We start from the raw sequence: 15,038 nt of genomic DNA, 5'->3' as shown, positions 1-15,038 counted from the left end.
CATTATGACCACCTCCTTGTTTCTACGCTCATTGTCCATTTTATCAGCTCCACTTACTATATAGGTGCACTTTGTAGTTCTACAATTACAGACTGTAGTCCATCTGTTTCTCTGCATACTTTGTTAGCCCCCTTTTACCCTGTCCTCCAGTGGTCAGGACCCCCATGGACCATCACAGAGCAAGTACTATTTGGGTGGTGGATCATTCTCAGCACTGCAGTAACACTGATGTGGTGATATAGTCATACACTATATGTCCAAAACTTTGTAGACACCTGCTTATCCAATACTTCTTGTAAAATCAAGGCTATTAATGTGGCGTTTGTCCTCCTTTGCTTTAGTAACATCCTCTACTCTTTTGGGGAGGCTTTACATTGGATGTTGGAACATTGCTGTGAGGATCTGATTGCATTCTGAGCATTAGTAAGGTCAGACACTGATGCTTGATGGTTAGTTCTGGTTCACAAAAGCAACTCATCCCAAAGATAAGGTGGAGCTCCGTCACTACAGAGAACGCACATGCTCTTCAGCCCATTGTTGGAGGGGCCTTATACCCCTTTAGCCGATGGTGATCTTAGGCTTATGTGCAGCTGCTTCAGGTGCCCCATTCTATTAGCAGCGCTTTTTTATATGGAGATTATTCAAACTGTGTGTGCGCAATTAAACACCTGTGTCAACAATGTGGGCACCTTAATGTAGCTGAATTTACTAATTAGAGGGGGGTGTCTACAGACTTTTAGTGATATAGCATAGTTGTCTAATCAGAATGAAAAAAATTGGATTGCTTTTTACATTCTGATAAATTTAATAGCTAAATAAATCAGACACAAAGAATTATGTGCACTAAAAAGTGTTGAGTGATTCTGACAGCAATACCATCAGAAAACCTGCAGATCAAGCAGATGATCAAAATATCAAAATATATTTTTTGGCTCGTAATATTTTAAACACACATATGAAAATGTGTTCATTCGAATTTACCCTTGATAAAAAGTGACAGAGTTGCAGTGACTGTGCGGAGCTGCATGATGCATTCTCCCCTCAGGGGAAACATGGATGACAGGAGAACAGTGAGAAAATTCTCAAGAGAGGAGGCACTGGGGAGAATCGTCTGGAACGACAGAGAAAAAAAGAAGTTCCCCCGCCTCTCTGTCTGATGACTTGTCTGTGGCTGGTCCACTGACAGAGAAGCCACAGTAGCTGATATTTAAGACACTTCTGTTAAAAATGTGAAGAAAAAGAGCGATTAGCAGTGGTAGTACATTGAGATTAAGATGAGTAACATCATGTAGATGAATGACTCACTTAAATGGCTAGAAATGAATGAATGACAGAAAAGTATTTACTTCTTCTTCTGAGCCAAGAGAGTATGGATGAGTCCGTACACCAGTAACAGTGCAATGTTACAGTAATTTTACATTCATCTATCAGTCTGTAGTTTAAGTCAGATAGATTTTTGTCAATCAACCCATGCTACACTAAATGTCCAAAAGTTTGTAGACACCTACCTATCCAACATTTGTTCAGAAATCAAGGGTATTAATCTGGATTTTGTTCCTCCTTTACTGCAGTAACAGCCTCTACTCTTCTGGGAAGGCTACAATAAACAGGGTTGGGGTTTAATGGAACAACAGGTATTGGGAATATGTATTCAGAATACAGAAATTAAGTATCTGTATTTCAGTCCAAGTTACATTTTGTAAAGGCAGTGTTCAGAATACAGATACTTTTTACATTTTCTGAGAATACTTTTAGAATACTTATCCACTAAAAGAAAAAAAATACAATCTTCAAAAGAAACACCATCAATGCCTGTTTATTAACTATTACAGAATTGGTGCACAGCATGTAGCAAACATGCTTGTGAGCCAAATTCTAAAGAATTTCAATTAACAGCTTCTTTACAAACAGTGAAGTTCCTATTAAAGCCTGAGTAGACTGATAAATCAATGTAATGAGCCAGTTATTAATATCAGCATTAATGAGCTCTTTTGAAGGATGATCAAAATAATAATTTCCTCAGAAGTAGACATGTTTGTGACAAAATAATTGCATTAAGATAATTGCCAACCACTAACAGTGAGGAACATTGTGAATTAATAAAAAAAAGTTATTCCCATGTGCCTCACCGATATGTAGCGTAAATGTATTCTAAATGTATTCTGAATACGTTACTTTTTAAGTATTGTAATGGAACTGAACACATTTAGGATAGCGTATTCAGTATTCAGTCCCCACTACTTTTTTAAACTATGACAACAGATGATCCAGATTGGAACATTGCTGTAAGGATTTGTTTGCATTAGACAAAACATCATTAGTGAGGTCACATAAATGATATTGGATGATTAGTTCTGCATCATCCCAAATGTATTTGTTAGAGCTCCATCAGTCCAGAGAATGCAGTTCCACTGCTTTACTATGCTTGGCACTGTGTATGGTGACCTTAGGCTCATGTGCATCTGCTCTGGAGCATCCCACTCTATTGCCTGTTGCAGGAGTGCCTGGATATTTCTGGACATATAGTGTAGAACTATATTTATCATTTGGATTATGACAGCTGAGCAGCAGACGGCCTCCGCTACCAAATAATCTACAGAATAAATCTACTTTATCTGGCCAAAAGTATACGGACAATTATTAAGTTTTAGTGTTTCAGTAACACCCACTGCTAACAGCTGTATAAAATCAAACACATAGCCAAGCAATCTCCTCAGACAAACATTGGCAGTAGAATTGGTCATACTAAAGAGCTTCGTGACTTTAAATGTGGCACTGTCATAGGATGCCAACTTTGCCACAAGTAGCTTTGTAAAAATTCTTCCATGCTAGATCTGTTCTGGTCAGTTGTAAGTGCTATTATTGTGAAATGGAAGCATCTAAGAGCAACAACAGCTCAGCCATGAACAAGTAGACCACACAACTCAGAGCAGGGCAGCCGAGTGTTAAAGTGTATAGTGTGTAAAATCACCCATTTATTTTATCACTCACTCCAGACTGCCTCTGGAAACAACGTCAGCACAAGAACGGTGGATCGAGAGTTTCATTAAATGGGTTTCCATGGCTAAGCAACTGCACACAAGCCTAAGATCTCAATGTGCAGTGCCAAGCATTGGCTGGCCTGGTGTAAAGCACAGCTCCACTGGACTCTGGAGCTGTGGAAACGTTTTCTCTGGAGTGATGAATCACTCTATACTATCTGGCAGTCTGAATGACAAATCTGGGTTTGCCAGATGCTAGGAGAATGCTACCCCCCCAGTAAAGTTTGGTGGAGGAGGGATAATGGTCTGGGGCTGTTTTTGGGCTCGCCCCTTAGCTCCAGTGAAGGAAAATTTTAATGCCACAGCATACAAAGACATTTTAGACAAATGGCTTCCAACTTTGTGGTAACAGTTTGGGGAAGGCCCTTTCCAGCATGACTGTGCCCCCTGTACACAAAGCAAGGTCCATAAAGACGTGGTTTAATGGGTTTGGTGTGGATGAACTCTGCTTCAACCCCATTAAATAGGCACAAATTTCCTCAGACACACTCAAAAATACATATTTAGCATCAAGTGTGAGGCACCTCTTGTTTTAATGCAACTCATTGCAAGAAAAGAAAAAGCTATTTGTTCTTAAACTCATTAATTCAGCAAACCAGCCAATGGCCAAGTACATAGTGAATAGTTACATGAATGTAGACACCCCTTTTAATTAGTGAATTCAGCTATATTAAGGTGCAAATGTTGCTGATGCAGGCATTCAATTATGCTCACGGTTTTTTCATCCCAACAGTCTGGAGCTGCACAAAAGCCTAAGGTCACCATGCCCAATATCAAGCATTGGCTAGAGGGGTATAAAGCCTCCCAGCATTGGGCTGTGGAGCAGTGGAACAGCGCTCTCTGGAGTGATGGAGCTCCATCAATCTTTTGGGATTAGCTGAAGTGGTGTTTATGCTTCAAAACTAATCATCCAACGTCAGTACCTGACCTCACTAATGCTTGTGACTGAATGCAATCAAATCCTCACAGCAATGTTCCACCATCGAGTGTAGACCTTTCCAGAAGGGTAAAGGATGTCACTGCAGTAAAGAGGGAACAAACTCCACCATTGATTTCAGACAAAATATAGGAAGAGCAATTGTCTACAAACTTTTGGACATATAGCATACCCACTGAGTTTACATTTCTGGTACTTCCACCGGAATGTAATACAATGTGCAGAACAACTGAAACAGGTTCTATCATAATATTTCAGTATAAAGTTTCTTTGCATTTCAAACCTTTGCCATCATCCCTTTATGATAGTCTTATTTAATGGCTCCATGGTTTCCAAATGTAAATCGTTTAAAAACCGGCTGAGAACAGCTTTAAATTTTGTATGGTCTGCAGGACAAAGACATTGTTTACCATGTTCTACACTTAAGACGTATCGCCAAGTTCTGAAGAAAGCACATGAAAATGCCCAAAATAGTTTTTAATGGAATAAATGTCTTTACACGTTAAAGGTCAAGGGAAATATTACAACATGCTACAGCACGTCAAAGAAGAAGTTTCCAACAGGAAAGAGGATCCAGTCATGTCTGTAGAGAGTACGGAAGATTCCAGACAACAGAAAATAAGCTCTATTAGGAGAGCAACAATTAAAATCAAAAGACCACTTTAAAGAAACGTGAACCGTATCTCATTTCAACAAGCACGATAACAAATGAGTTAACTTCCATGAAATAAAATCATCTTATTGGCATTTGGAGAGTTGCAACCTGGCTACAATAAAAATGAAGCAAAAGACATGAGACATTTTTTGGGTTTAGTAATACAAAATGCCAGTTATGAATCATTGTGGTTCTTATAGTCCAGTTCATGTGGCATCTTCAACAGATGGCAATGCTGTGCACATCCACAAATCAACAAAATGCAAAAACAATGAACAAAATTAAACCTTCCAGTTCAATATTACTTACAGAGCTCTGCTGCATCTCCACTGTCCGTACACCTTACGATGGTTTAATACATTTGTAAATGACTGTAACCAATAAATAAAGCTTTTTAAAATAGGTTTTCTTTTTGTATGGCAAATGTACAAGGGATGCCGTTTATTTATTTGTAGTTATACACAGTTCGATATAAATATTCACCATATGGCACCAAAGTTTTTCCTTTTTTTTTTTTTTCCATTGTCAGTAACATTTTTCTTTACATCAAATACCGCAAATAATATACAGAAGGTCATCTTACACATAAGGTTACTGATCAAATGTTTAATCGTAAATATTTCAGAGTGGTCAACTCAAATAACCAGTGGACTCTGGAGCATTACGGAGTCTCACCAAGCACAGGTACCTCCATGTTCAGAATGTCCTTGTTTTCATCCCAACACAAATACACAAAAATAAGTAAACTTTCTTAGACGTCAAATCTTCACTGCCATCAGAATTGACTTAGACAGAGATTATCTGAGGGACTGTAGTTCATCGTTTGCAGATGAAGAAAGAGGGACTTGTCCCTGAACCATTTCAATCATATTTCATCCAGTAGGACTCAAAAGTAAGACAGTTCCCTTTCTCAACCATTAATAAGCCAACACAACATTCAGCAAAGCAACCAATGGCCGTCTACATAACAAGTAGTCACATGAATGTACATACGTAGTTCCTTGTCTGAGTCTAAATTTCTGGTAACTGCCTAAAATAGTTTAACTCTAACAGGATGTGATCCACAATGACTTTTACTGGCATGAATTTAAGTCCCAAACAACTGGTGCCCTCAGCCGGGTTATCTTTAAAATAGTTTGTAAACAAAGAGCCTCTTTATATAGCTACAATCTACTGAACCTAGAAAATTCCTGAACTGTTCTCATTGGTGCTGGATTCATGTAGGTCTGTTACAATTTTTACATAACTGCTTGATCCACAGCTGTTTCAAAATTATATGTTTATGTTCCAACAAATATAATGTGAATTTGATGCACTTCCGTCAGCTGGGTTGAGACACATACAGAAAGCACATGTGAGACGCATCATGGGTCTTACAAAAACACCAGAAGTTAACTTCTTTTTTCCCTCCCCAGTGTAAAATCTACCTAGGTCTTCCCCAATCACACGATGCCACCAAGCTGACAGGGTGACTAGAGGAGACCTAGGTAGCAGCTGAAATGCCTCCTCCAAGACACCACAGTATCTTTTCAAAGTATAGCTAATGCAACATCATTGGAAAGCTTAACATACCTGTTGAAGAACACTATTTGCCAATTCTGCTACATTAGCTAACTGCTAACTGAAGCTTATGTTGGCCATCACTGTGCTAAGTGATTGGATGAAGGGAGGGCCATGAGTGAGGCCAATTATGCTCTCTTGGACTCACGGCCACAGATGGCTGTAGCATTGTCTGGAATGTTCCAACATTAAGGTCAACACTTAGACGGTTACACGACTTGAGAGCCACAAAAAATTCTAACTTGTGGTGCTGTAACATCTTTAGAGGGCAGCAGTGAGCAATGTTTGTCTATTTGATGTTTGTTCATAACACCTTTAGACCACAGCACTGAGGAATGTTTGTTTGAGCTCTGTCTGTTATCAACTTGGAGCTACTAAGTTTTCACAGCTAGGAAGCAAGATAGCTAATCAGCCAATTACCCCACTTCAGTACTTCTATAGTCTGTACCAAGATCCAAACATTAGGCCTCATTCACCAACCATTCTTAAAAAAAATTCTTCTTAAAACCCACTTTTCCCCAGTTTTTACAAAGATTCTAATATTCACCAGTGTTTCCTTATTTGTGATTTGTTCTTGGGTAAGAACAGAATCTACACACTCAAGAGCACAAAGGAGCAAACAGTTCTGTGCTTTAAGAACACATCATGATTCTGACAGACTTTTTTTAGGACCTCTCTCAATAACAAATTTAGGAAAAAAAGCAGGAAGATATTGGTGAATGAGGCCCATTAAACAGCAATTAAATGTCAGCTAAAATTTCAGGATTGTGACAGGCCTCGAAGCTTGTTTGACTCAAAAGATCCTCCATGAGTTTCTTATGATATTATGCCACTGGGTCAACTTTTAGAGACTGCTTCAGATACACTTTTGCATCAAGGCTATCAAATTAATAGTGTATTAGGACTTACCAATGAATAGATTCAGTGGTTTAATTTGTCAAACCTGTGTAAACTGTGCATACACATGTTTTTACGCATATAATCTAAGAAAACTGTTGTCTTGTGCGTGTCAACGTGTGTACATTTAGAAGTACTCATAATTACTGAAATTAAGTGCTGGGTCAAATGGCATCTCGTCTCCATTGTTCTGGTGGCTGTATGTTCTATGCCTACTCTGATAAATGAGGCCCCTGAAGAGGAGTGAAAAATTGTGACATGGGACAATGTAATGAATACCAAAAAGTGACAATAGCAATTCTTGAGATAAATAGAAACAATATTGTTTTGTCTGGTCAGATCGGGCACCATGTAAAATAGGGCCCAAAGCCCCTGGGTAACTAGAACACCGAGGCATGCGCGGATACCCGACCAGATTTCAGGAGATAAGGAGGACATGCAGGTCTCTTGTCATGACTCAGAACATTTCAAGTAACACACATGACTGTTTTCAGTCCTGTTGAATCGCCTAAATTCTGTGATTCGCTACTCCCCTGTGACTGAGTTTGCTCATTTTTAAAATCATACTGCGTTGTGGGTATTGAGTCAGTTCATGTCGATGGTGTTGAAAACCCACTCTGTGAACTTCTTGAGTTTAGCTGAAGCATTATGAGATTCCTCCTGCAGTCGCTGATTGTCCGCCCTCAGGCTCTGAATCTGGGCCTGCAAGGAGGCCTTAGCATCTTTCTCCTGAAAGAGTGATTGAGAGAGGAAAATATATGAAATCAGAAATTTCAGTCTACCATATGTGCAGTGCCCACAATGCAGAGATTATGAAGTACCTCTGGAAAGTAGGGAAGACTTATATAACATAGTCAAAGCTGAATTAGTCACTGTAGCAGCAAAAGTGAATGATGCACTGGAGTACTTTGGTACAGACATGGAATAACCCTGAAATTTTCTCTCTTTCACCTTTTTGAGGTCCTCCTGCAGCAGTTTCACCATAGACTCCAGCTGAGTGACCTTCCCAATCAGGCAGGCAGGACTCTCACTGAACAAGAGCAGAAAGACATGAGAATATTAAAATAAGATAAAATATTTGTTTTATACTAATATAAAATGACATTGCTTACTGCAATGGTTTCAAATATGCAACACGTAGTAAAATAACTGTCATACATAGCCTGACAAAAACCTTTAAAAAGCCAGTATCCAGCATTTTTCTTTATTTATTTATTTTTTTTTTAGAAGTCCACATACTACATTGGTGTGGATTTATATACCCAAAACAGTATCTTTAACTCTTAGAATTTAACAGATTATTTTTGTTACTGTGTCTTTAAGACATATGATCTACGTAAATGATCGGCTGTCCAGTGTTGTGCCTTTTTCTTATAACTTAAATGTGAACAGGTGGAGCTATAGGCTGAAAAGGCAGATATAAGTAAACAGATCGGTTTTTGTGAAAGAAATGAATACAGAACAGGCTGTTTTTGCAGCAAAGTTTCCATATATGGACATACTGAGTGAGATGGGAACAGTATGTTTCGGAACTCTTATTTGAAAATAGTGAGGAAAAGAAGATTTGGATCCCATTAAATATATAGTAATTCTAGGCCAACTGAGAAAAAATTAAAAACTATTTATCTGGGCAGCAAAAATGTTGTTACTTGTAAAAACACAATATAACACATGAATATCTGGCAATTAAACGCTGGGATAGGCTCCAGCAACCCCGGCAACCCAGGAGGATAAGCAGCTTAGATAAAGAATGAATGAATGAATGAATGAATGAATGAACACAGGAATATATACATTAACATATATATTTATAATATAATATATACATAATAATTAACACAGTAATAAGTGAACAAGAACGTTAATAAAAGTAAACAAGAATTTATTGTTATTTAAAAAAAAAAGTGATCTATCTTGTCAGATGGTAAGAAGAACACAGGTCTGGTTTCCTCCTCTCTTCGAAGCAGCTCCAGTTACTGCATGGAATTGGTGAGTTCCATCATAAAGATGCTCTATTTAACTTAATGCATCAAGTAGCTAAAGCAAGTATTAGATAATAACTTCAAATATTAAACATCATCGAGGAGAGATTTGAAAATGGCTAACACATTAACAGATGTAAAAAAACACAATTTACTATACATAAAGGTTCACTTAGTGTTTTATGTTCTTAGCAAATAAAAGAAAAAAACTTTCAATAGAATTTTCTCAGGCAGCTTAACACTTTTGCAGTTTTCTAGGTGTGACATATATACATTGTGTAATAGAGGGATTACATGAAGACCAAAATTTGCTGAGATGCACTGAATGTGAGATACGATGTATATGATATGATGAATAATTGTAAGGTGTAAGGCAGGCATGTACCTGGATGAGACGTGCTGCTGTGGAGCAGTCTGCAGCTCAGCCTTTTGGGAGCTGGAGGTGAGTGCGTCTGACCTGGAGCTGGCATCTTTGGCCGCCAGGAATGTGGCCCTCTGAACTGCAGACAGAAACAGAAAAATAAAAAAACAACTTCAGCTGCTGTGACAGTTCTTTAGAATTCTCAGCCTCCGCAACTGTCACCCTGTGAGGAGCACATCTCTTTGCATCAGCTCTGGAGGCTAAGAGAACTTTTCTTGTACGCAAAGGTAATTTTTTGGTCAGCATGCCAGCAAACTCTGAAGCAGTGTGAGCATCTAAGGTACACAAATATACAGAAGTATGACATTCCAGGTAATATGAAAGTATAAAAAAACAAAAATATGCCATTTGATCCATTATTAGATGTATTAACATGCTTCAAGATGGACATTCATTGATATAATTATCACAGTGTATTACATTGCCAAATATTTCTGTATTGTGTTTTCATATTTCAGATGTCCTTCAATTCATTTAGGACAGTCCATTACGCAAGTACATTTACATTCTTCTCCAGGCTGGAATTTATCTTGTATGTTCAAACAAAGTTGCCATGATTACCTTCAAAGGCCTTGGCTGCATCCACCAGGTCAGACCAGTCGAGGCCACTGTCTGCACTGGCGTCTGGAAGGGGGATGAGAGGGGGTTCCTGCAGGGGCTGTCTGCGTGGCTCTTGCTCAAAAACACTGCTGTCTGTGGATGTGAGGTCTCCTGGAGACAAAGAGCAGGAAAACCACCATCAGTCTCTCTGCCTGACCTAAAGCCCCTACAACCTACCACATACTCCAGCATGAATGTAGCTTAAAGCTACTCTATGCAAGTTGTACCTCTGTAGTGGAAATGTGAAAATGCACACAATGTGTGAAAGAACACTGTAATATTGTTTGTGCTTCAGACCCCCACAAGCAGATGAATCTGATGATTGCGAGTGCGTTAGAGTATTCGACAAAAACTCAGTGAACCGCATGCCTTCTGAGGATGTAAGTAAATTATCACCAGTATCATGTTGATTTTGCATTTGAGACCTAAACATCAAGCTAAAGTTGTTTTAGTGTGAAAAATTGTTAAAAACAGAACTAAACACTATCTAGATAAACCTGTGGTGCGAATGTGTAAGCATGTAGCACTTTCTCTGGTCAAATGCAGTGCTACATGTTGTTTCACATCCGAATTTCTCAAGTCATTTGTCTCATATGTGCTTCCTGTACACTTGCGCTTGCATCTCAGGGCATTAGACTGTGCTGTAGTGCAGTGAATATTACTGTTCTTCACTCTGTCAGTAGCAGCTGTTTTCAGCGTTCTGTGCTGACTTGATTGAAGCAACAGGCCGCAAGACCACGCTGCTGTTTGATACAGCTAACTCATGGAGGGGCACCCGAGTGGGGATAGTGGACACACTAGCCTGGCTAGCGGGCTGCTGTGCTGTAGGCTAAACCAAGTCTCACAGAGCCAGTATTGGTGCTGATACCAATATGCCGATACAATCCCCTTTTAAATCAAGCCCTGACAAAAGTAGAGTTAAAATAAGCAAACGTTAAAGAGGAGTCTGAAGTTGAGTAGTCAGGCTGCCAAAACATTTTCCCTGCTTTGATGGTTTTATAAGCATGAGGAAATATGGTTTCTCTAATTTACTAAAACGCTGTGTTCTTTACAAAGAGACCCAGGATTATAAGGCTTATGTGAAGAAGTGCTCCCAGAAGATACAGACTGAGCTGCCTTTAACCCACATAATCATAACCACGAGAGTGCACTGCACTAAATCCCAGTTTGACACTGAGCTCATAAATCTCAAGACTCAACATACAAAACCAGAGTGCAGGTTACTTATCTAGAACAATCCATTCAGAAAAAAAAACACATAGTTTGCATGCCCCCTGTCAAATTACGTTTTATTGATTTTCTAAGTAAAAATAAGCCAACACATACCTCAGAGAACGAATTAAATGTGGCATTGTCCTGCTCATTTTAGTGCACAATTCCTGTTTTTCTGCTGAGTTTAACAAATTGGATTAGAAAACTTTAAAATATAACTTTTGTACAGGCCACATTTCATGTTTTCCCCCCCAATATGTTAAATTCAGCAATTAAACAGTAATTGTGCGTTAAAATGTACAAAAGTGTGTCCTCTGTAGAGCATCTAACTGGAGGCCCCCGAACTTTTGCATATGACTGTATACATGACCCATCCACATTACACTGAAGAAATTCCCTGAACCCACAAGAGAACAGTAAAATTCTTTGTCAGTTTTAAAGCTTTGTCCTGTAGCTCACCCAGAGACTTTGCTCCCTGTGTGTAGGAGTTTTGCCGCAGTGGGGCGCTGCGTGTGGTGGGCGAGCGCGGCATGGTGGAGCGGCTGAACAAGCTGTCACTCTGTATGCCAGACACGGGCTCCCTCTGGACACTGAAGATGCTCTCGTCAGAGAAGGTGCGCTGCAGGGAGCGGGGATACGGTGTGGACGCTGAGAACAAAGGCTGAAGAGAGATACCAGCAAAAGTCATAATAGAGCTGCTGTATGTGTAATACTGTATGGTATTATGCTGATGTATTTTGTCTTCTATTTCAGTGCACCTCAAAAACAGACTTGCCAGTCCGTAATATATCAGTCAGTAGTGGTGTCTGAATAAGCGGGTACATTGTGCCTTCTTAGGGATTCCTATCCAACATGTGTGTATCTGTCCACAAATGGTGAACACACACCATTTGCCCATATCCTCTATAACTAAACAACCTAAATCTGCCCAAAAGGTCTTGTGTAAAACAAGCTGGAAAAAGATATAACTATGGCAACTTTGTTATTTTACCTAAGTGTATTAATTTACACAATACTGTCAGAGGCCACCACATATTTTATTTAATTTCCAGTCAAAACAGTCATTAAATATGAGTTATTCATTTTTCAGGAGATACTTCTGAGGAGATTTCACTTGCATAAATAAGGACAACATCAAAGAAAATTTAGTGAAAAGTTTCTAAAACAGTTTCCAAAACTATAGCTCAAAAAATAGTATACGAAAAAGTGGGACCCCTAACAACATTACAAGACCTGGCAGTCCACCAAAACTGTCAGCATCAGATAAACATACTTAAAACTTTGACCTTTCAGAGAGTGGAGGAAAAAAATAAATCAAGTTCCACTCTTGCTTGAGATCTAAAAAAATCCACAGGTGTTTCTGTCCATCCTTCCACTGTGAAAAGACAACTCAACAGATATGTAGCTGCCAGGAAATAAACAAAAAAGAAGAAAATTTGCTAATCAAACAAGGAAGCTGCTGGTGATTTCAGAACAGTGAACTGTCCATCGCAGAGTCCAGACCTCAACATCACTGAATGTGTTGGAGGTGTGGAAAAATATTCATGCATACTTCTTTCTTATTCTTATTACAGAAGCTGTAATAAAAGAAAAGGGTGGTCACACTAAATACTAAAAACTGACCTATTTGACATTTTCTCTTAAATATGTGTTGTGAAAAGTGAACATTTCTATTTAATGTTCTATTTAATGGTTTGGAAATATATATTAATATATTAAAATATATTAATAATATATATTAAAATCACTCTCTTCATAGGTGGGTATATAGCATGTATCTGTGTAAACTAGTGATGCATGTTGACCGATGCAAATATCCAGTATTTTTTAATGTACATCTGTCAATGCTGATACATAAACATTTACAAAATGCAGACAGTGGGGCAACAGCTACTTAGAATTAGCATTACAGATACACACTTTTAAAAACTTTAAAAACCTTTAATTCTATAGGATTACAAATGCAGTAAAATGAACAAAGCACAGATATTTTAGCACAGTAACTCAGCATCGCCCTCTGAACAATCTGCTACTGGAATACAATAAAATTTGAAAAATTTTAAATAGTGGTCATTTTGTTTCTGATCATTTTATTTTTCTAGTAATTATCTGCCAATGGCAATATGATTCAGATATCATTATGCATCCCCAGTGTCCACACACCACTACAACAGTGAATTTAGTTCCCAGATTAGCAGTAACTTTTGATGATGTCATGCATTAACAAATTAAATGCATTTGCACAAAACAGAACAAACAAAATTAACACAAAATGATACACACAAAAATAATGGCAGTATGTGCAGTATGATTAAAAATGAGCAAATCAAATTTAAATGATTCTACAGGCCTGATGATGTAGAATCACTAGTATTTTATTCAATAGCAATGCATACGTAAATAATATGTGTCAGAACTGCAAAGGATGTCGCAATAAACCACTTAATCACGGGTAGCTGGTTATACAGATAGATCACATCCAAATACGAGGACTTTCTCTAGACAAGCTATTGAGAACAAACACAAACATGCACTACATGTACAGAAACAGGAAATTAGAACAGCAGAAGTTACAAAAGTTTAACCACTGGCAAGCTCCAAAGAACTTCTTTAGGTTACTTCACAAAATGTTTAACAAAATGATCTTTGTTTCAGAGAAAAACACTTTTAGCACAACATCAATGATAGATAGACTCTTTGCATAGAAAAAGCCTGGAGAAGAACTGTAAACTAACTGCTCTAAGAGTACTGTAAAGCACAGAGGCAGAAACATCAAAGTCTGTAGCCGCTTTTCTTTCTGCTGTCAGTGAGCTTGTATTTATTGAGGGGATCAGAAGTATAAAGGCATTTTGAAGGCATATCTGCAAAGAAACGGTCAAACAATAACAAACTGAAAAACAGAAGCTGATTTTGAATGAATACTTCTGTGCTTTTTTTTTTGAAGAGTTTAGTATTGATAAAGAGATTAAAGTAAAAAATCAAATATGTTAATTAAGCTCTAATTTTTTTTTCCGGTGCCATCAGGAAATCCTACAAGAAATAGATCTATACTGGCATTTATAGTGCCCGAATATCCATTTCATACATGCTTCACCCTGGTGAAGGTGACGGGGTGAGCTAGTTGTGTCTGCTGCAGTACCTTAGCTTTGCTGCAGGTGGGTGGAGGGCTGTCTAGCGTGATGAGTTTCTTTAGGTCCTCCTCTACGGTGGATTTAGGAGCGTGTTGAGGGGACTGGGTCACCCTCATTGTGGCCCGCAGCTGGGGCTGCCCACCCAAATGCCCATCACTTTGATGCCGCCTGAATCAGGGAAGAGGAAAACAAAGCAAAAGGCCACTTATTAACAGCACTGCAAGCTTTTCATTGGCGTTATCAGGCTGATGAAGGGCAAGAAAAAATGTTGCTAGCGTACTGGAGGGTTCTGGCGGGCACTAAAGTGAACAAATCAATAACCGCAATGTCCTGTATGGCTGTTGAACCTGGAACAGCAGAGTGAAGTAGCAGTAAATGTTCTGCAGAGCCAGGGAAGGGTCCAGTATATGGATTTATGGTACATTGTGTGGTTACTAACAAATAGTATTTATCCCTAATGAGAAATGTTGCAAGCCACTACAATCATCCTCTACCAGGAACATGGGAAGTCGGGGCTGCAGCACCCCCACATTTCAGAACTGCAACTGCTAAAAAGAATTAAACAAAAATAAAATGAAGAAAAAAAAAAATCAGTATATAAT

At 38.6% G+C, this 15,038-nt stretch overlaps 1 protein-coding gene across 7 annotated transcripts in view; it reads right to left on the bottom strand.

Annotated features, from left to right (window-relative positions):
• Positions 1-4,043: 4,043 nt before the first annotated feature.
• The window catches only part of LOC118824131 (signal-induced proliferation-associated 1-like protein 1), a 68,354-nt gene continuing 57,359 nt past the window's right edge, over positions 4,044-15,038 (bottom strand). For all 7 annotated transcript variants that reach the window (XM_036594090.1, XM_036594097.1, XM_036594094.1 and 4 more), the window contains 6 exons: positions 14,445-14,604; positions 11,765-11,966; positions 10,055-10,204; positions 9,458-9,572; positions 8,042-8,120; positions 4,044-7,819 (listed from right to left, as the gene is read on the bottom strand). In XM_036594090.1, the coding sequence (XP_036449983.1) occupies positions 7,676-7,819; positions 8,042-8,120; positions 9,458-9,572; positions 10,055-10,204; positions 11,765-11,966; positions 14,445-14,604 (850 nt within the window). In that variant the 3' untranslated portion in view covers positions 4,044-7,675. The remainder of the gene's footprint in view (positions 7,820-8,041; positions 8,121-9,457; positions 9,573-10,054; positions 10,205-11,764; positions 11,967-14,444; positions 14,605-15,038) is intronic.

Source organism: Colossoma macropomum, unplaced genomic scaffold (assembly GCF_904425465.1).
Source record: "Colossoma macropomum unplaced genomic scaffold, Colossoma_macropomum, whole genome shotgun sequence".
Lineage (NCBI taxonomy): Eukaryota > Metazoa > Chordata > Actinopteri > Characiformes > Serrasalmidae > Colossoma > Colossoma macropomum.
This window is presented reverse-complemented; position numbering and strand designations above follow the sequence as displayed.